Genomic DNA, 23410 nt, shown 5'->3' on the forward strand with positions numbered 1-23410 from the left:
TCAATGAAGTAGTTAAAAGGTCTGGGGTTGATTACAGGTGTGTGGTTTTGCATTTGGAAGCTGTTGCTGTGACCAGACAACATACGGTCTAAGGAACTCTCAATTGAGGTGAAGCAGAACATCCTGAGGCTGAAAAAAAAGAAAAAATCCATCAGAGAGATAGCAGACATGCTTGGAGTAGCAAAATCAACAGTCGGGTACATTCTGAGAAAAAAGGAATTGACTGGTGAGCTTGGGAACTCAAAAAGGCCTGGGCGTCCACGGATGACAACAGTGGTGGATGATCGCCGCATACTTTCTTTGGTGAAGAAGAACCCGTTCACAACATCAACTGAAGTCCAGAACACTCTCAGTGAAGTAGGTGTATCTGTCTCTAAGTCAACAGTAAAGAGAAGACTCCATGAAAGTAAATACAAAGGGTTCACATCAAGATGCAAACCATTCATCAATTCCAAAAATAGACAGGCCAGAGTTAAATTTGCTGAAAAACACCTCATGAAGCCAGCTCAGTTCTGGAAAAGTATTCTATGGACAGATGAGACAAAGATCAACCTGTACCAGAATGATGGGAAGAAAAAAGTTTGGAGAAGAAAGGGAACGGCACATGATCCAAGGCACACCACATCCTCTGTAAAACATGGTGGAGGCAACGTGATGGCATGGGCATGCATGGCTTTCAATGGCACTGGGTCACTTGTGTTTATTGATGACATAACAGCAGACAAGAGTAGCCGGATGAATTCTGAAGTGTACCGGGATATACTTTCAGCCCAGATTCAGCCAAATGCCGCAAAGTTGATCGGACGGCGCTTCATAGTACAGATGGACAATGACCCCAAGCATACAGCCAAAGCTACCCAGGAGTTCATGAGTGCAAAAAAGTGGAACATTCTCCAATGGCCAAGTCAATCACCAGATCTTAACCCAATTGAGCATGCATTTCACTTGCTCAAATCCAGACTTAAGACGGAAAGACCCACAAACAAGCAAGACCTGAAGGCTGCGGCTGTAAAGGCCTGGCAAAGCATTAAGAAGGAGGAAACCCAGCGTTTGGTGATGTCCATGGGTTCCAGACTTAAGGCAGTGATTGCCTCCAAACGATTCGCAACAAACTATTGAAAATAAAAATATTTTGTTTTGGTTTGGTTTATTTGTCTAATTACTTTTGACCTCCTAAAATGTGGAGTGTTTGTAAAGAAATGTGTACAATTCCTACAATTTCTATCAGATATTTTTGTTCAAACCTTCAAATTAAACATTACAATCTGCACTTGAATTCTGTTGTAGAGGTTTCATTTCAAATCCAATGTGGTGGCATGCAGAGCCCAACTCGCGAAAATTGTGTCACTGTCCAAATATTTCTGGACCTAACTGTATACTCACACACATACATACACGAGATCAAAATTAGTAAGAAATGTATGATCACTTGCTTATTCTCCAGGAATATTGTAATCTACATTGATCAATATTTGAAGGTTTTTTGGTTAGGGCTACACTATGCCACTAGAACAGTGTTTTACAAGAGATCCAAAATTTATAAGCATAAAGCCTTTATTTTGCCCAAAAAGTGATGATCATAATTAGAGAACAATAATGACTGTAACACACAGAAAGATGACTAAATTTTCTGAAAGTAACAACAGTCACCAATCAGTAGGAAGTGTACAGGCTTTTGCTTTGTATGAGTTCAGCAGATCTGCGTGCACAGGAAATCACTAGTCTCTCACACAGCTCTGGTTTTGGCCCACTCTTCTTCCAGTCTCTTCCACACTTCTTTGACTGTTATGGGTTTCTTGGCCATAACTTTGTCACATAGGATTTTCCAGAGGTTTTCTAATGGGTTTAGATCAGGACTCTGGGCTGGTCATTTCATTGTTTCTGTTTCAAGGAACTGCTTGCCCGTTTTGCTGTGTGACAGGGGGAATTGTTCGGCATGAAAATTGCTGGCTGATTGAGTGATGAACGCAAGGAACCATGTGTTGTTGAACAAGGTTCTGACCCACACTTGCATCTCTGCCATGTAGCTGTATTAGAGGTCCAACTCCTGCTGCAGAAAACATTTCCCAAACCATTACACTGCCTCCACCACCTTTCACTGACTTCTTAACACACTTTGGGGTTCAGTCTTTCCCCAGTTTGTCGACAAACACAATGTTTCCCCATCAGACCAAAATAAATTAAACTTTCTTTCATCACTAAAATGAACTGTGGACCACTTCTCCTCTGTCCACACAACATGCTCCTCACCAAAGGTGAGTCTAGTATTTTGATTCTTTCTGCTCATGAAAAGTTTGGTCAGTGCAGAGTGGGCTTTCAGTTCAAATGCTCTTAAATGTCGTGACACTGTATTATGAGACCGTTGCTTACCCTGTTCAGTGCTGAACCCGTGAGCAATTCCAGCTGCAGTGTTGAAACGATTAACCATGGAGATTCTCTACATTATCCTGTCCTCGCTTGCATTTGCGTTTCAAGGGCGACCAGCCTTTATGGGGGGACTGGAAAGAGTTTGTGATGTAAAGATACAATATTCTCAAAATCACAGACTTCGAATTACCAACTTCATTTGCTGATAGGGTCACTGCTTTGGCCTTCATCTGCACAACCTGCTGCCAGAGGGTTTTAAGCCACTTTGGAACGGCACACCATTTTTGAAAAGCCAGTGCAAACTGGAAAGTTAGGGTCAGCACACACGGCGAGAAATACGGAGCGAGTGGGGGGAAAAAAAAAATAAATAAATAAATTGCATCCCACTCAGACCAATAATATTCTATGGGGCAGCTCCCATGAGCGATTGTTTTTTCAGCCCTAATCGGACTGAGAAAACAATCGCAGCATGCTACAGGTGTAATGCGATCTTGTTTCACTCAAAACTATTCAAGTCTATGGGGCGAAAGAAACATCGCACTGCACTCGCGTTACACCAGTGTAACGTGAGAGCAGTGCGATTCTCGCATCAGCTGGCAACTCACAGTAATCCCCGTGTGGCCTCAGCCTAAAGGTACCGTCACACTAAGCAACTTACCAGCGATCCCAACAACGATAGGGATCGCTGGTAAGTTGCTAGGAGGTTGCTGGTGAGCTGTCACACTGCGACGCTCCAGCGATCCCACCAGCAACCTGACCTGGCAGGAATCGCTGGAGCGTGGCTACACGAGTTGCTGGTGAGCTCACCAGCAACCAGTGACAAGCCCCCAGCGCCGCGTGGAAGATGCTGCGCTTGGTAACTAAGGTAAATATCGGTAACCAACCCGATATTTACCTTGGTTACCACTGCACGGAGCTACACGTGCAGAGAGCAGGGAGCAGCGCACACTGAACGCTGGCTCCTTGCTCTCCTAGCTACAGCACACATCGGGTTAATTACCCGATGTATGCTGCAGCTAAATGTGCACAGAGCAGGGAGCAGCGCACACTGAGCGCTGGCTCCCTGCTCTCCTACTTACAGCACACATGGGGTTAATTACCTGATGTGTGCTGCAGCTACATGTGCACAGAGCAGGGAGCAGCGCACAATGCTTAGCGCTGGCTCCCTGCTCTCCTACTTACAGCACACATCAGGTTAATTAACCCGATGTGTCCTGCAGCTAGCTACATGTGCACAGAGCAGGAGCCGGCAGCACAGGCAGTGAGAGCCGGAGGCTGGTATCGAAGGTAAATATCGGGTAACCAAGGACAGGGCTTCTTGGTTACCCGATGTTTACATTGGTTACCAGCCTCAGCAGAAGCCGGCTCCTGCTGCCTGCACATTAGTTGTTGCTGTCTCGCTGTCACACACAGCGATCTGTGCTTCACAGCAGGACAGCAACAACTAAAAAATGGCCCAGGACATTCAGCAACAACCAACGACCTCACAGCAGGGGCCAGGTTGTTGCTGGATGTCACACACAGCAACATCGCTAGCAACGTCACAAAAGTTGTTCGTTAGCAGCGATGTTGCTAGCGATGTTGCTTCGTGTGACGGGGCCTTTAGACTGCCAGTTACTTAGGGTTTAATTAAGGCAATTAGCACCAGGTGCCAGATTAACACGAATAACTTGCAGGTATCTGAAAGTGTTCTCTAATTTTGAGCAGTGTTCTTTTTGATTTATCTCATTTACATTTTTATTAAGGGCTTTACAATAAATTCAATTTATGAAATAAGCTTAAAATACTGCTAGTTTACTCATGTTAGGATATAATCACATAGGACTACAGAATGACCTTAACATTTAGGAAATTATGGATATCAAAATTAGAGAATACACATTTTTAAAAGAGTGTTATTTTGACTATGTTTTGTCAGATTTGCATTGTATTGTGGTTGGGTTTTTTTGGACGTAGATCACCAAAAATACATGAAAGACATACTTATTTTGTCCATTTTTGTCAATCACAGTCGTATTGACACATAACTGTTTTAGTTTGTCTGCATTATATATACTTTCCTTTCTGAATCATTAAAAGCAAGCGGAGCAAAAAATAGATAAAAACCTATGTAGCTGTGGATGACGACGTACATGTCGAACTTCAAACAGACATAGTTCAATACATGGCACAACATTGCATACATTTTCGAGGCATATGTCAAGTCTGCAGACATACGAGTGAGAACCTAAAGTGGAGGAGGAGGACATGTTTAAGAGCTTTATTACATTATAGATGTGTAGATGAGACTGTAGAGCTACAGATAGTGTATAGTGATGTAATGTATGATCAGCATGAACAGTACAGCTGAAACTACATGTAATTAATCAGTTAAGGTTTTTCAAAATAGTCCTAAACACAACGGCAAGGTACTGTATATGTCATCTGTGGGTTACTGGGGGCAAAGCAGGCTATTTAGAGGCCACGTAGTGAAGGCTCTAGTTTTACCAATACATGTACACAAACAACTGAATACTTGTGACAGGTTTATGCGCTCACAATATCTAGGCAAGTCATTTATGGAAAGAAAAAAAAATAACAGTTATACCTGGTAACACTGGTCAGAACGCCAGTAGATAATAAAGGTCTCATGTGGCAACTCATTGTTTATTAGTAGAAGTGCTTGGTCCATTTTTAGATGAGCCGGTCTTTTTGTAACACCTAAAAGAAAAAGTATGAAAACAGTTTAAAAAAAAAAAATTACTGTAAACAGTAACAAAGTACAAAAATAACATTAATTTAGAACTATGAATATTGAAAGACATTTTTCTGTTTTCCATCCATATTCTATGCCCGCGCGCTCTCACTTCAGATGTAGTAGAGCTGCAATGGTTATGGGGCCTCTTGTGGATTATGTTGGACCTGGGTGTTTTGGGGGGTTAATGAAGGGGTGAAAGAGGGAGTACTTTTTGGCATTTTATTTCAAATAAAGAATTTTTACCTTGTTTCTGTTTATTTCTTTTCACTTACAGATTAGTAATGGGGGGGAGGGGGTCTCAGATGCCTCCCATTACTAATCTAGGACTTAGTGGCAGCTGTGACCCGTTATTAACCCCTTATTAACTTGAGTGCCATCGCACCACGGCAATCGGTATGAGCCAGGTAAAGTTCCGGAATTGTTGCATCTAATGGAATGCGACAATCCTGGCAGCTGCAAACTACCATTTTTAGGCTGGGGGGGTCCCAATAACCATGGGTCTTCCCCGCCCTGAGAATATCAGCTCCCAGCTGTTGGTTTCATCATGGCTGGATATGAAAATTGGAGAGGTGGGGGTGGGTAGGGGAGGGGGGAGGGGGGGGGGGACAGCACGCAGTTTAAAAAAAAAAAAAAAGCTGCATGCTGTTCTGATTTTCATACACAGCCAAGATAACGTGCAAGGCTGGGAGCTGCAGCCTGAAGCCATATGCTTTATAACGGCTGGGTATAATTATGACATAACATGCTTCACTATTCAGTATTTAATACTCCTCCATGAGTCTCTAAAGAGGGTCCTAAGAACTGTGAACAGAGCCTTATCTCCGAAATAACATATATTCAATCTATTATACCACAATGGAAAAGTTGAATATGGCTCCTAAAGAGACAAACAAAGACAAAGACTTCAGGTCCCTCCACACTTCATTACTCATTACTAGATGAATGCGTCACTCATGTGAAATGAGTTTCTGTCATGCAAAATAATTTGATGAAGCTCCCAGAAGATGTGGTGAAGGGAGGTGGATGGGCAGAGGAACACTTTTTACTTGCTTCTGAAGACTAGAAACAGAAAAGTAGCCATTATTATCCTAGACTGTGATTGTACTAAAAAAGCCTCATAGGTGTTCCCTCCACTATGCAATAAATTGTATGACATGATTCACTTATTGAGCAGATCGTGATGACAATCCAATGTCATTGGGGACATCCTGACTAGCCCTTTAATTGTACTGGAAAGGAAATTGCACAGGTTGGGATTTTCCCTGTCTCATCTTGTAGCTCAGGGGTCTCAAACTCAGCTGGGTATATGGGCCGAAGATAGAAAAAAAAAAATTTGGGGGGGGGGCCGCATTCTTTGCAGGACAAAGTGACATTTTTAGTAATACCATATATTTTTTTTTATACACTATAGGATTACTTTAAAAAAAGGTTGCTTTTTTATTTTTTTAATTTAAAAAGGGGTTATTTGGGTTATTTTGCTAAGTTTTGTTTATTGCACTATTGGTAGCTACCTACCCTGCTGTCAGCCCCTCTCCCCCGGCTCATAGAGGTCATGTGACCGCTCCTGCCAGGATTTTGCTGCTTCCTGTGATGCATCACAGGAGACGTCATGTAGCCGCCCTGCTGGGCAGGAACATGGCGTCGGAGTCCCCACCCCCTTTCCCTGCACCCTCCCACACACCCTCCCCACATTCCTACTTTCCCCCGCCACTGCTGTGGGGCTCGTGAGCTGGGGGAGGGGCCTGGGGGTGGCTGCCCGCAGTGTCACTGCCATCACCGGGCCCCCTGTTCAGAATCACACTTCAAATGTATCGGTATCACAGATGCCGATACACTTCACAGCAATGATGAGAGGGAGCGCTGCTTCTCATCACTGTCCCGCTGTCTGTGCTCTCTGATAGTTCAGTACAGCGGAGAAGTCAATCTGTGCTGATATTTGCAGAGCAGACAGCGGGCGGATGAGGAGCAGCGGCGGGGATCGGGGAAAGGAGAGTACCGTATTTTCCAGGCCATAAAGGCGCACCGGATTATAAGCCGCATTAGCAAAATCCTGGTGCGGAAAATGGCCAGCTTCTCTTCATAATCCTTTGGCAGTTGCTGGCAGACAGTAGTTCTGGTGCGGATGCAGAGATTACGTCTTTTCATAAAACAAAAGCACCATGAAGGACCTCCTCGAAACTCTGATCTCCATGTCGCGTGCTAACGCTGTGGCTTTCAGTCGAATAGAGACAGTGGAGACGCTTCTACCAGCGGTTCTCTGTTCGATAACCCACTGTTCTATTTTGTCCTCCAACTGTGGCCATCTTGCTTTGTTTCCTCGGAAACTCAGTTTGGTCTTCTTTACCTGGCGCAGTGCATCTTCTTGTTTCCTCCAATTGCGCACCATAGATTCATTTATGTTGAATTCTCTTGCAGCTGCTCTATTTCCATGCTCTACTGCATGACTTATAGCTTTAATCTTAAAATCTGCATCATAAGCATGTCGCTTAACAGGAGGCATTTTTGGGGCACAGATAACCTGCACTGCTCCCCGCACTCAGTGAGGCTCCTGACTACGGTGGTCGTAATGCTAAATCGATGTACTGTACTGTATCCATATATAAAGCGCACCGAGTTATAAGCCACACTTTCGATTTCTGAGAAAATCATAGGCTTTTATGTGCGCCTTATGGTCCGGAAAATACGGTATGTATTCCCTAAACGGTGGTGGGGTGGGGGGGCTGCAGACCAGAGCGACATGTGGGGCGGTGTCTGCAGAGCCCCATGTGGGGCGGTGTCTGCAGAGCCCCATGTCGTGGGGGTGCAGAGCCCCATGTCGTGGGGGTGCAGAGCCCCATGTCGTGGGGGTGCAGAGCCCCATGTCGTGGGGGTGCAGAGCCCCATGTCGTGGGGGTGCAGAGCCCCATGTCGTGGGGGTGCAGAGCCCCATGTCGTGGGGGTGCAGAGCCCCATGTCGTGGGGGTGCAGAGCCCCATGTCGTGGGGGTGCAGAGCCCCATGTCGTGGGGGTGCAGAGCCCCATGTCGTGGGGGTGCAGAGCCCCATGTCGTGGGGGTGCAGAGCCCCATGTGGGGCTATTTCCAATGTTGGAGTGATGAGGTCAGTGTGGGGCAGAATACTGACAGCCAATGAGTGTGCAGAGGGCAGGGTTAGACACTGAGGCCGGGCGGTGCCAGCTCTGACTGGGAGGTTTAGCACAGGAAGTTATCATGTTTGCTGGGGCTGTATGTAAACAAAGAGCTGCAGAGAATAAAGTCATAATTCAAGAGGAACAAAAGTTAGAAAACAAAAAATAACAATGTAGGAATATTTTATATGACAATACAGCACAGATTAGCTTAAAAAAATGTTTGCGTTTATATCGGACAACTTCTTTAAATGGCATTTATCGTATGGGTTATTGCATGGTTCTATAGCTTGAATTGTTATGGATGTGGAAATGACATGTACGCTTTTGTTTATTTTAGTTGATATATAAAAAATAATTTTTAAAAATTGTAAAAAAAAAAAAAAAAAATCCCCCCAAAAATGTCCATGCTTTATTTTTTTTTTACATTTTATCTCCTTTTTTAATATTGTTTTACAATTGGCACCATATAGTTATTTTGGGCAACATCTTGTGGTAATTTTCCCATGGGGTCCTCATCTTGTAGTAATGTCCCCATGCTGTAGTAATGTGCCCATCCTGGTCCCCTTGTAGTAATACCCCATCCTGTAGTAATGTGTTCATCTTTGTCCCCTGTAAGAATAATCCCATTCTTGTCTCCTGTAGTAATGTGCCCCATCTTTGTCTCATCCTGTAGTAATATGCCCACCCTTGTCCCCATCCTGTAGAAATATGCCCATCCTGGTCCCCTTCTTGTATTAATGTGCCCCATCCTGTAGCAATGTGTCCATCCTTCTCCCCATCCTCCAAAAAACATAGAGTTAGGGAATTTAGATTGTGAGCCCCAATGGGGAGTGTTCCTGATGTATGTAAAGCGCTGCGGAATATGTTAGCGCTATATAAAAATAAAGATTTATTTAGTAACATGCCCCATCTTGTCCCATTCCTGTAGTAATGTTCCCATCTTGGTCCCCATATTTGTCCCCTCTAGTAATGTGCCCATCCTTGTCCCCTTGTAGTAATTTTCCCATCCTTGTCTCCTCCTTGTAGTAATGTGCTCATCATTGTCCCCTTGTAGTAATGTGCCTATCCTTGTAATAATGTACCAATCCTGGTCTCCTTGTATTTATTATACCCATCCTGGTCTCCTTGTATTATTGTGCCCATCCTGGTCTCCTTGTAGTAACGTCTCCATCCTGTAGTATTGTGCCCATCCTGGTCTCCTTGTAGTAACGTCTCCATCCTGTAGTATTGTGCCCATCCTGGGCTCCTTGTAGTAATGTCTCCATCCTGTAGTATTGTGCCCATCCTGGTCTCCTTGTAGTAATGCCTCCATCCTGTAGTATTGTGCCCATCCTGGTCTCCTTGTAGTAACGTCTCCATCTTGTAGTATTGTGCCCATCCTGGGCTCCTTGTAGTAATGTCTCCATCCTGTAGTATTGTGCCCATCCTGGTCTCCTTGTAGTAATGCCTCCATCCTGTAGTATTGTGCCCATCCTGGTCTCCTTGTAGTAATGCCTCCATCCTGTAGTATTGTGCCCATCCTGGGCTCCTTGTAGTAATGTCTCCATCCTGTAGTATTGTGCCCATCCTGGTCTCCTTGTAGTAATGTCTCCATCCTGTAGTATTGTGCCCATCCTGGTCTCCTTGTAGTAATGTCTCCATCCTGTAGTATTGTGCCCATCCTGGTCTCCTTGTAGTAATGTCTCCATCCTGTAGTATTGTGCCCATCCTGGTCTCCTTGTAGTAATGTCTCCATCCTGTAGTATTGTGCCCATCCTCGGCTCCTTGTAGTAATGTCACATCCTCTAGTAATTTCTCCTTATATGCAATTCTTCATATATACACACAAAAACAAAAAAAAGATTCTTCTCACCTGTCCTCCATTCCCTCAGTCTCCTTTTTCTGCTTCTTACAGCCCGCTGGCCTGTGGACCCTGTCACAATTGTGGCCGATGCCTGCAGTAGTCAACGTTTTATTTCATTTGAATAAACTGCTGGCTCTCTGCAGCTCCAATCCAATGGCAGCCGCCAGCCAGAGTCCAGGCCTTGACGTCATATCACTACGTCAGCTGCTATCCTGTGATTGGCCAGCGTCTGCCTTAGGTATAGTTCTGCAGAGAGCTCTGCGTGCAGTGGGTGTCGCCACAATTAATTCAACTGAAGTAAAGCCCTGACTACTGAGGCCCGTGGCACCGATCGTCAGAGGGTCCACGGGCTGCAAGAAGAAGCCTAAGGGGCCGCGTGTTTCAGACCTCTGCTGTAGATAGTATACCAATAGGGCGCTCCATAGCAAAATATCGTTTTTCACCGATGCACAGAAAAGCTCCAACATAAAACTAAGAACCTGGATAGGTCATGCCACTATGAAGCACTTGTTACACAAACGGCTGCTGTAGAACATCTAAGCTGAAGCATGGATTACCCTCAAGCACTCAAGAAGGTTTGAGGAAACACATAGGGCATTTGAAAGAAAATTGCTCTTTATTTACTGGTTAATGGTGTCTTGAATATTCAAGGGAATCTGTCTGCAGGTTTTTACTGTGTGTTCTGAGAGCATCATGATGTAGGAGTCGAGACCCCCATTCTAGAGATGTGTCACTTACTGGGCTGTGTGCTGCTTCAATACAATCAGCAGGAGAATCACAATCTGACTAGCATTCTCATGTTTGCTTGTCAAACTACCTCCTAGGACTCATTAGCAGCTCGCTGTCAATATACAATGTACACAGACAGCCAGTGTGGAAGTATTCAAAATATGAACCTCTGATAAATCTTCAGTGGAGAAAACGTGGATATTGTCACAGCTGCTGCACCCAGTAAACTAAGCAATACATCATTGAAATCAGGGTCTCAGTCCTTATCTCATGCTGCAGTCAGATTACACACCAAAAGCCTGCTGACAGATTCTCTTTGGGAAACAGCTGCACATATTATTCTGCATGGTAAGGCACAACCAGCCACGCATATCTAAAATGAAAGGTAAGTGCCTCAAATTGGGTTTTGTAAGAATTTTAGAGCATTTCAGGGAGTTTCTCTGGATATTAATGTCCTATCCACAATTACAAATGTATGTAATGAACAAACAAAAACTAACCATACAGATCATGCCACGATGTATAAATAATCAGCTGGTCATTCAGACGCTAACAGTGCAATAAATGTAGCATCAGAAACTAATGGCTGCAGTAGTACGGATGATCAGTGGATGCCGAGGACACTGAATTGATTGCTCCATGGTGGCCTCTGACGAGCACAGTGCCATAGCATACTGGGACATTCAGGGTTAATGGTTTATTCATTCCCCCTACGGAGTGTAACTTCAGATATATCCTGATTATTGCTCACCGGCCTAGGATCTGCAGCAGGGTCATAGATCTTTTGGTGCTTTAAGTATAGGATGGACTCCAGTGGCAGGTCATGGATAATATGCGGCCTCTGCACAATTAGTAACTAATGGTGATAAGCGAGCACTTCCATCCATGCTCGGTACTCATAATGACTAGTGATGAGCGAGCATTGCCATGCTCGGGTGCTCAGTACTGATAATGACTAGTGATGGGTAAGCACAACCATGCTCGGAGTGCTCAGTACTAATAATGACTAGTAATGAGTGAGCACTGCCATGCTCGGGTGCTCGGTACTCGTAATGACTAGTGATGAGCGAGCACTATCATGCTCGGGTGCTCTGTACTCGTAACGACTAGGGATGAGCGAGCACTACCATGCTCTGTTACTCTGCTTTTGTAACGAGCATAATGATTTAAGACAAAGATGCTGAGTTTTTAAAGTGCAAGTGTACATTTTTTATTTCACAGTGGGTGACAATTTCAATAAAAACTTTTTTCTAAAAGTCAAAACGCCAGGACTGGACCAAAACAGTTATTAATGGTATATGTATAAGACAAAGTCTCCCGAGATTCACAAGGCACATATATAAGTTAATGGTACATGATCACAACATCTGGGAGCAGACTAACAGAACAAACCTACAGGTTATTATGACTAATTTAGTGCAGGTGACACATAAGCACAAATGCATTTAAAGGACAGTCAAAGGTACATTTTTAGCCAAAGTGAATAAAAATTATTAGTCCAAAATGCAAAGAGTCCTGAAAGATCCACTCCGTGGAGTGATTCACACTCCACAAAAATGTATTTGTTGCGTGCCTAATAGCAAGCCCCAAGGAGACCCGTAAGGTAGAAGATACATGGAACAATCCAGGCGTTTGGGAAGGCCCCCATTACGCCCATCGGGTCTGAGTATGGTCTTATGGAATTTTCTTCTAATTTTGTAACGAGCAGTTGGATGTTCAGAAGGGTGCAAATCGAGCATAATGCAAGTCAATGGGGAACTCAAGCATTTTCCAGGAAACCTTCCCATTAATTTCCATTTTAATGAGGTACTCAAGTCGCTCCCATCTGAGCATCCAACTGCTCGATACAAGTATCGAGCGTGGTACTGTTCGCTCATCACTAGTCATTATGAGTACAGAACACCGGAACATGGTAGTGCTTGCTCATCACTAGTCGTTACGAGTACAGAGCACCTGAGCATGGTAGTGATCGCTCATCACTAGTCGTTACGAGTACAGAGCACCCGAGCATGGTAGTGCTCACTCATCACTAGTCATTACGAGTACTGAGCACCTGAGCATGGTAGTTCTCACCCATCACTAGTCGTTACGAGTACAGAGCACCTGAGCATGGTAGTGCTCACTCATCACTAGTCGTTACGAGTACAGAGCACCTGAGCATGGTAGTGCTCACTCATCACTAGTCATTACAAGTACAGAGCACCCGAGCATGGTAGTGCTCACTCATCACTAGTCATTACGAGTACTGAGCACCCGAGTATGGTAGTGCTCGCCCATCACTAGGTATTATAATTTATGAGTACCGAGCACCCGAGCATGGTAGTGCTCACCCATCACTAGTCATTACGAGTACCGAGCACCTGAGCATGGTAGTGCTCACCCATCACTAGTCATTACGAGTACTGAGCACCTGAGCATGGTAGTGCTCGCTCATCACTAGTCATTACGAGTACAGAGCACCCGAGCATGGTAGTGCTCACCCATCACTAGTCATTATGAATACCGAACACCGGAACATGGTAGTGCTCACTCATCACTAGTCATTACGAGTACAGAGCACCCGAGCATGGTAGTGCTCACCCATCACTAGTCATTATGAATACCGAACACCGGAACATGGTAGTGCTCGCTCATCACTAGTCATTACGAGTACAGAGCACCCGAGCATGGTAGTGATCGCTCATCACTAGTCGTTACGAGTACAGAGCACCCGAGCATGGTAGTGCTCACTCATCACTAGTCATTACGAGTACTGAGCACCTGAGCATGGTAGTTCCCACCCATCACTAGTCGTTACGAGTACAGAGCACCTGAGCATGGTAGTGCTCACTCATCACTAGTCGTTACGAGTACAGAGCACCTGAGCATGGTAGTGCTCGCTCATCACTAGTCGTTACGAGTACAGAGCACCTGAGCATGGTAGTGCTCGCTCATCACTAGTCATTACGAGTACAGAGCACCCGAGCATGGTAGTGCTCACTCATCACTAGTCATTATGAATACCGAACACCGGAACATGGTAGTGCTCGCTCATCACTAGTCATTACGAGTACAGAGCACCCGAGCATGGTAGTGATCGCTCATCACTAGTCGTTACGAGTACAGAGCACCCGAGCATGGTAGTGCTCACTCATCACTAGTCATTACGAGTACTGAGCACCTGAGCATGGTAGTTCTCACCCATCACTAGTCGTTACGAGTACAGAGCACCTGAGCATGGTAGTGCTCACTCATCACTAGTCGTTACGAGTACAGAGCACCTGAGCATGGTAGTGCTCGCTCATCACTAGTCGTTACGAGTACAGAGCACCTGCGCATGGTAGTGCTCACTCATCACTAGTCATTACGAGTACTGAGCACCTGAGCATGGTAGTTCTCACCCATCACTAGTCGTTACGAGTACAGAGCACCTGAGCATGGTAGTGCTCACTCATCACTAGTCGTTACGAGTACAGAGCACCTGAGCATGGTAGTGCTCACTCATCACTAGTCGTTACGAGTACAGAGCACCTGAGCATGGTAGTGCTCGCTCATCACTAGTCGTTACGAGTACAGAGCACCTGCGCATGGTAGTGCTCACTCATCACTAGTCATTACGAGTACTGAGCACCTGAGCATGGTAGTTCTCACCCATCACTAGTCGTTACGAGTACAGAGCACCTGAGCATGGTAGTGCTCACTCATCACTAGTCATTACGAGTACAGAGCACCCGAGCATGGTAGTGATCGCTCATCACTAGTCGTTACGAGTACAGAGCACCCGAGCATGGTAGTGCTCACTCATCACTAGTCATTACGAGTACTGAGCACCTGAGCATGGTAGTTCTCACCCATCACTAGTCGTTACGAGTACAGAGCACCTGAGCATGGTAGTGCTCACTCATCACTAGTCGTTACGAGTACAGAGCACCTGAGCATGGTAGTGCTCGCTCATCACTAGTCGTTACGAGTACAGAGCACCTGCGCATGGTAGTGCTCACTCATCACTAGTCATTACGAGTACAGAGCACCCGAGCATGGTAGTGCTCACCCATCACTAGTCATTACGAGTACCGAGCACCGGAACATGGTAGTGCTCACTCATCACTAGTCATTACGAGTACAGAGCACCTGAGCATGGTAGTGCTCACCCATCACTAGTCATTACGAGTACTGAGCACCTGAGCATGGTAGTGCTCGCTCATCACTAGTCATTACGAGTACAGAGCACCCGAGCATGGTAGTGATCGCTCATCACTAGTCATTACGAGTACAGAGCACCCGAGCATGGTAGTGCTCACTCATCACTAGTCATTACGAGTACTGAGCACCTGAGCATGGTAGTTCTCACCCATCACTAGTCGTTACGAGTACAGAGCACCTGAGCATGGTAGTGCTCACTCATCACTAGTCGTTACGAGTACAGAGCACCTGAGCATGGTAGTGCTCGCTCATCACTAGTCGTTACGAGTACAGAGCACCTGAGCATGGTAGTGCTCGCTCATCACTAGTCATTACGAGTACAGAGCACCCGAGCATGGTAGTGCTCACCCATCACTAGTCATTATGAATACCGAACACCGGAACATGGTAGTGCTCGCTCATCACTAGTCATTACGAGTACAGAGCACCCGAGCATGGTAGTGATCGCTCATCACTAGTCGTTACGAGTACAGAGCACCCGAGCATGGTAGTGCTCACTCATCACTAGTCATTACGAGTACTGAGCACCTGAGCATGGTAGTTCTCACCCATCACTAGTCGTTACGAGTACAGAGCACCTGAGCATGGTAGTGCTCACTCATCACTAGTCGTTACGAGTACAGAGCACCTGAGCATGGTAGTGCTCGCTCATCACTAGTCGTTACGAGTACAGAGCACCTGCGCATGGTAGTGCTCACTCATCACTAGTCATTACGAGTACTGAGCACCTGAGCATGGTAGTTCTCACCCATCACTAGTCGTTACGAGTACAGAGCACCTGAGCATGGTAGTGCTCACTCATCACTAGTCGTTACGAGTACAGAGCACCTGAGCATGGTAGTGCTCACTCATCACTAGTCGTTACGAGTACAGAGCACCTGAGCATGGTAGTGCTCGCTCATCACTAGTCGTTACGAGTACAGAGCACCTGCGCATGGTAGTGCTCACTCATCACTAGTCATTACGAGTACTGAGCACCTGAGCATGGTAGTTCTCACCCATCACTAGTCGTTACGAGTACAGAGCACCTGAGCATGGTAGTGCTCACTCATCACTAGTCATTACGAGTACAGAGCACCCGAGCATGGTAGTGATCGCTCATCACTAGTCGTTACGAGTACAGAGCACCCGAGCATGGTAGTGCTCACTCATCACTAGTCATTACGAGTACTGAGCACCTGAGCATGGTAGTTCTCACCCATCACTAGTCGTTACGAGTACAGAGCACCTGAGCATGGTAGTGCTCGCTCATCACTAGTCGTTACGAGTACAGAGCACCTGCGCATGGTAGTGCTCACTCATCACTAGTCATTACGAGTACCGAGCACCCGAGCATGGTAGTGCTCACCCATCACTAGTCATTACGAGTACCGAGCACCGGAACATGGTAGTGCTCACCCATCACTAGTCATTACGAGTACAGAGCACCCGAGCATGGTAGTGCTCACTCATCACTAGTCGTTACGAGTACAGAGCACCCGAGCATGGTAGTGCTCACCCATCACTAGTCATTACGAGTACTGAGCACCCGAACATGGTAGTGCTCACTCATCACTATGGTAGTAGCCAGTCTCTTCCCAGTAAGTGATGTTTATTACCCACTGACCCTTTTCTTTATTTTGTAACTCAACAAAACTACTGAAGTGACATTTAGCTCTTAAACTCCTCTTGAGAAGTGAAGACTGAGCAGCTGCTTATTCTCTAAGGGGAATCGCAGCCTTCTGCAGGACTGTAGGCGATCCTGGCAATGCCCTATAGATGCAATGCAGGGAGGAGCACTTACTGTCTGCCTGCTGCCGGCTGGCGGAGGAGCTGCCCAGCAGGATGAGGCTCAGGGTCACCACCAGGCACAGGCAGTGGGCAGAGGCACAGCCGGGCCATGCCAGCCTCATCCTGCTGCTGTCACCGCTGCTCTCCTCACCGCTGGGCTCTTTCCACCTCTTCCTCCGCCTCCCCCTCCGTTTCCTCACTTCCTCCCCGTTTTCCAGTGTTTTCTCGGAATGATGCGCCCTGGCTGAGTGCCGCGCCGTGCCCTGCGGTACACTGTCAGCGGGCGTCCGCCCTGTGTCCCCGCCCCAGGAGCACAAGCTGTCCGGGGCTCTCCCTATAGAGGCATTACTTCCTGCCCCGCCGCTGTCATCTTTGCTTGCTATGCCCAACCTTGCTAAACCGAGGACCGCCCACCAGCCAATCACAGCTCAGAAGCAGCGTGGACGGGCGAAAGAGCGACCAATCCTTGAAGACCTACTGAAGTCATGTGGTACACGGCTGCTCTTCATGTGTCTGCGCTTTCCTGCAGGAGCTCAGTGCCGAGCCCTCCGTGTAACCGCATGCGCAGACGTGCTCTGTCTTCACTTTTCAGAAGCGTCCCTTTTTGGGGGGGTTGTCTCAAAGCATTTTTGGTAACATTTTTGGGGGGTGTTTCCTGTTAACACTTTTTAAACATTTTATTTTTTAATCAGGTTTTCATTAAGCAAAATATAAAATGCTAGTAATTTTTGAGGCAAAAGCGTGCACAAAATGCTCAGACACCCAGGCGTCTTCTGCGCATAGATAGATATGGTTACCCTGCATTGTTTCCCAGTGTTTGGAATGGGTCAGCCTGAAAGGAGTTCTCCCACAAACGAAGTTCATTTTAATCATTAGATCTCGGAATAATAATAATTTTCACAATTTTCACATGTGCTTAAAATAAAAGTTCCAGTGCTGAGATAATTTTATATATGTGCCCCTGCTATGTGCTGTGTAATGGCCGTGTCTGACCGTACAGGGACATGGTCTGATCATACCATAGCTCATGTGCTGAGATAATCTTATATATGTGTCCCTGCTATGTGCTGTGTAATGGCCGTGTCTGACCGTACAGGGACATGTCTGATCATACCCCATCTCCTGTGCTGAGATAATCTTATATATGTGTCCCTGCTATGTACTGTGTAATGGCTGTGTCTGACCGTACAGGGACATGTCTGATCATACCCCATCTCCTGTGCTGAGATAATCTTATATATGTGTCCCTGCTATGTACTGTGTAATGGCTGTGTCTGACCGTACAGGGACATGTCTGATCATACCCCATCTCCTGTGCTGAGATAATCTTATATATGTGTCCCTGCTATGTACTGTGTAATGGCCGTGTCTGACCGTACAGGGACATGTCTGATCATACCAAATCTCCTGTGCTGAGATAATCTTATATATGTGTCCCTGCTATGTACTGTGTAATGGCCGTGTCTGACCGTACAGGGACATGTCTGATCATACCAAATCTCCTGTGCTGAGATAATCTTATATATGTGTCCCTGCTATGTACTGTGTAATGGCCGTGTCTGACCGTACAGGGACATGTCTGATCATACCAAATCTCCTGTGCTCAGATAATCTTATATATGTGTCCCTGCTATGTACTGTGTAATGGCCGTGTCTGACCGTACAGGGACATGTCTGATCATACCAAATCTCCTGTGCTGAGATAATCTTATATATGTATCTCTGCTATGTACTGTGTAATGGCTGTGTCTGACCGTACAGGGACATGTCTGATCATACCCCATCTCCTGTGCTGAGATAATCTTATATATGTGTCCCTGCTATGTACTGTGTAATGGCCGTGTCTGACCGTACAGGGACATGGTCTGATCATACCACATCTCCTGTGCTGAGATAATCTTATATATGTGTCCCTGCTATGTACTGTGTAATGGCCGTGTCTGACCGTACAGGGACATGTCTGATCATACCAAATCTCCTGTGCTGAGATAATCTTATATATGTATCTCTGCTATGTACTGTGTAATGGCTGTGTCTGACTGTACAGGGACATGGTCTGATCATACCACATCTCCTGTGCTGAGATAATTTTATATATGTGTCCCTGCTATGTACTGTGTAATGGCCATGTCTGACCGTACAGGAACAAGGTCTGATCATACCACAGCTCCAGTGCTGAGATAATCTTATATATGTGTCCCTGCTATGTACTGTGTAATGGCTGTGTCTGACCGTACAGGGACATGGTCTGATCATACCACAGCTCCAGTGCTGAGATAATCTTATATATGTGTCCCTGCTATGTACTGTGTAATGGCTGTGTCTGACCGTACAGGGACATGGTCTGATCATACCACAGCTCCAGTGCTGAGATAATCTTATATATGTGTCCCTGCTATGTACTGTGTAATGGCTGTGTCTGACCGTACAGGGACATGGTCTGATCATACCACAGCTCCAGTGCTGAGATAATCTTATATATGTGTCCCTGCTATGTACTGTGTAATGGCTGTGTCTGACCGTGCAGGGACATGTCTGATCATACTACATCTCCTGGGGAGGAAGTAATAAAGTATACAGACATTACAGGAATTGCAAATTATTTTTTCTATGAGGTAAAAAAATATACTGCTCAAAAAAATAAAGGGAACATTAAAATACCATTGTGGTGTTTAAGTGTTCCCTTTATTTTTTTGAGCAATACATTTTTTTTTATAACATATTTTATTGGTATTTCTTAAACAATAGTACACCGTGTGCAGAATTATTAGGCAAGTTGTATTTAGAGGATTTGTTTTATTATTGATCAACAACTATGTTCTCAATCAACCCAAAAGACTCATAAATATCAAAGCTTAATATGTTTGGAAGTTGGAGTGGGTTTTTATTTAGATTTGGCTATCTTAGGAGGATTTCTGTTTGTGCAGGTAACTATTACTGTGCAGAATTTAGGCAACTTAGGCTGCTTTCACACATCCGTTTTTTGCTGAGCGGCAAAATACGGCGCTTTGCAGAAAAAATGCAACAATTTTTTTTGCCGCCGGTTGCATTTTTTCCGTATAGACTTGTATTAGCGCCGTATTGTGCCGCATGGCCTTGCGTTGCGTCCGTTTTTATATTTAGCCCATGCAGCGGCCGGATGGAATGTTGCCTGGCACGCTTTTTTGTGCGGCGAAAAAAAATGCATCGTGCCGAATACGGCGCGATTTACAATGCAAGCCTATGGACGCCGGATGCGGCATCCTGCGGCAAAAACCACATCCGGCTGCCGCATGCGGATTTTTGCACTACACATGCTCAGTATCAAGCCGCATCCGTCAAAAAACAGACGGCCCGCATCGAAAAACTTATGCAACTGATCTGTTTTTTTCGCCGCATACGTTACATAGGTTTTGAGCCGGATTGAGCCGCACTGCAAAAAACGGATGTGTGAAAGCAGCCTTAAAGGGAACCTGTCACCTGAATTTTCGCTATGAAACTAAAAGAATCCCCTTCTGCAGCTCATGGCCTGCATTCTAGAAAGGTTAATCTTGCTACTGGCCCCCCTTTCAGACCTAAATAAACACTTTATAAAATCTTACCTTTTGGTATGCTAATAAGCTTTGCTGGCCCCGGGGGCGGGCTGTATTGCGTCCATTATTCCCCCTCCTGCCGCTGTTCGCCGTCCCCCAGTGTTGAATGACATAGATGAGGCCGCCGCCCTCATGTTTCGCAGTGCTCCTGAAGTCTCGCGCATGCCCAGTGGCACTATCGCGGGACTGAGCACTGTTCAAATCGTGAGTGCCAGTGATGTTATTGCGCAGGCGCAAGATTATGGGCGGGTACTTGGATGACGCTGGTGATGACAATGTCCATCAGTCCATTTCCGGGAACTACCTCTTGAAGCTCATCAAGAGAATGCCAAGAGTGTGCAAAGCAGTAATCAAAGCAAAAGGTGGCTACTTTGAAAAACCTAGAATATAAGACATATTTTCAGTAGTGTCACACTTTTTTGTTAAGCATTTCATTCCACATGTTTTAATTCATAGTTTTGATGCCTTCAATGTGAATCTACAATTTTCAGAGTCATGAAAATAAAGAAAACTCTTTGAATGAGGTGTGTCCAAACTTTTGGTCTGTACTGTATATGGTAAAAACTAATGAATTCATTCAAAAGTGAAACTCATCCCGCAAAAAAACAAGCCCTCATATGGCTATATTGACAGAAAAATAAAAAAGTTATGGCTCTTGGAAGAAGAGGAGGTAAAACCAAAAATGAAAACGGAAAATTGCCCGGGGTGAAGGGATTCAAGACTTTCTCTCTTCATTTTCATATGTCGAGTCTTTTTAGTATCTTGTAAACATTTCAAGTCTCCAACAACGTGAAGTGTTTAAAAGAGGTTTTCGGACCAAACATCAGGCATTTTCTGCTGTAGAACTGCTTTACGCTGTACAATAGAAGACAGTGTGGAGGCGAAAAATTAGACCGGAACACACCTAGACGTCATTTTCAGCAATTTGTAAGCATTTTTGCCTTAAAAGCACATTTTACTGTAGGTGTGACAGGAAGTCAAGGGCGCCAAGCACATTCACCGTAATCTATGCTAAATCAGGGGTTCTTGGCGCCATCCATCCACAGATAATTTACCCCTGTCGTAGACTACCATCAAAATCCTCTTTGAGACCGCTCCAGTGGCTTGGTGCCACCACCATTGTGGCCTTCCTAAGGGCCTGAAGTCACAGCCTTTCCTGGGGCCTGCCTTGCCTGCGCCTGTAGGTGTCACAGGTGTATCATGGGGGACAGACAGTCATGTGGTTTCTGGCAGTAGAAAGTCACAGCGTTCGGCTGTGCAAAATTCTCCGACTTTCTGTTGTTCCTGCTGTTAGCATTTATTGTACTAGGTACCTTTCCTGCTGGGTTTTCATTTATTCCCCTTTAGGACCCAGGGAACCTTTCCTTCCATCCAGCTGTTGATCAGTATTCCCCTTGTGCTTAAATGCTCCCATCTTCCCTGGACTTGTGCTGGTGATATTATTCAGTTCATTCAAGCTCTGGTTGCAAGCAGGTGGCTTGTACTCATCTGTGGTATCGTTGCTGAAGGTTTGCCGAACTTCTACCTGAGTAATCTGTGAATAAGTAGTTCATGCATTTTCCCCCTGTGTGGCCTCCTTGTGTATTCCTTTAGCGTTTAGTGGGGATGATGAAGAGCTTATCCCACCCATTCCCGATTTGGGGTAGAGAACTAATCTAGGGTCAAGTATCCGGCTCAGTGCACAGGTGTGGAACCTATCTAGGGTGGTGAGGAACCCCAGGGATCAGCAGTAGGTATGGTCAGAGGTCACCATCTCTCCCATCCCTAGACGCAGGGTTCATCTTCCCTTACTTTTTGGCGCTCGTTTGGTACTTCCCCGCACCAAGTGTCGCGGGCGGAGGAGGGGACGCTGCGCTCTCCCACTGCTCGGGTCCGGCTGCTGCTGCTGCTCGGTGGTGGCTCGAGCGGTGGGCCGGATCCCGGGGACTCAAGCGGCGCTCCTCACCCGTGAGTGAAAAGGGGGATGGTTTTGGGGATTTATTGTCCGTGATGCCACCCACGGTTGTGGTGAAGTTGTGACACCACCGCTGCTCTGGACAGGGATCCCGGGAGCGGTGACAGGGAGCAGCTTGGATGTTGTTTTCTCCCCTCCATGGGTAGGGGGTTTGGTTGTCCCGGGGCCCGGTGAGGGGTAGGGATGGATGGCAGGCGGGTTACGGGGCCTGGCGAGGTGCAGGGTCGTGGGGGCAGCGCTGTGCCGCACGGCACGGTGGTACTCACTCAGCCAATGATGTACACAAAGTCTCCGGTAAAACAAACGGCTGGATGAACGGGTCCCACAGACGGCTGCGGTGTTTCTCCACCCGGCAGGTTGATGGTGACTGCCTTTCCCTGCACCTGTGTGTTATGTATGGTTCCAATGGGTTCCCACCGGTAACCCGCTCCCCAGCTTCGAGGTTTGCTGAAGGAACCCCTTTTGCCTGCAGGCTCTGGCCCTGGGAACTGTAGCCTTGGCGGTGACTGTGTTTCCCTCTCTCGGTTGGACGGTTGCCTTCTGTCGGGACTTGGCTGCTGGGAAACCCCGGAGGTTCCCTTCGCTAACGGATTTGACAATTTCAACGGCGACTCCTAGCCTTGTTGGGGTCCGTAAGCCCTGCCGGTTGGTGCTGGCTTCTCTTTGCGTACCGGTCCGGTACCGCCGGGCCACCGCCCGTCCACGTTCCTTACGGCTAGCTCCAATAGGCCTCTCCTGCAGACGGTCACCACCGTCTGCCAACCTTGCTGTATCGTCCGGGCCACACACCCGGACCAACTTCAGACTGCTCAACTGCCACTTTACTCTCCACTCCAACTCCTCTCCAAAACTAATCTGAAACTCAACTCAACTGCTTTTTCCCGCCTCCAGGACTGTGAACTCCTCAGTGGGCGGGACCAACCGCCTGGCCCACCCCCTGGTGTGGACATCAGTCTCTGGAGGGAGGCAACAAGGATTTTTGTTTGGCTTTGGTGTGCCTGACCGGGGTGTGGGGTGTGTTGGTGTAGTGCTTGTGACGTCCTGGCTTGTCCAGGGCGCCATACAAGCGTGATAGAAGGTGAGCATTTCCTCCTCTCCCTCCGGCGATGTTACGTTCCCAGTGACTT

General features: G+C 46.4%; 1 protein-coding gene across 1 annotated transcript in view; it reads right to left on the bottom strand.

Moving 5' to 3' along the window:
• The window catches only part of HGSNAT (heparan-alpha-glucosaminide N-acetyltransferase), a 75184-nt gene extending 58036 nt beyond the window's left edge, over nt 1–17148 (bottom strand). The window contains exons 1-2 of the mRNA XM_075352490.1: nt 16771–17148; nt 4955–5067 (exon numbers count right to left, since the gene is read on the bottom strand). Of these exons, the coding sequence (XP_075208605.1) occupies nt 4955–5067; nt 16771–16879 (222 nt within the window). The 5' untranslated portion in view covers nt 16880–17148. The remainder of the gene's footprint in view (nt 1–4954; nt 5068–16770) is intronic.
• Nucleotides 17149–23410: the final 6262 nt, after the last annotated feature.

The sequence above is a fragment of the Anomaloglossus baeobatrachus genome, chromosome 1, assembly GCF_048569485.1.
Source record: "Anomaloglossus baeobatrachus isolate aAnoBae1 chromosome 1, aAnoBae1.hap1, whole genome shotgun sequence".
Taxonomy (NCBI): domain Eukaryota; kingdom Metazoa; phylum Chordata; class Amphibia; order Anura; family Aromobatidae; genus Anomaloglossus; species Anomaloglossus baeobatrachus.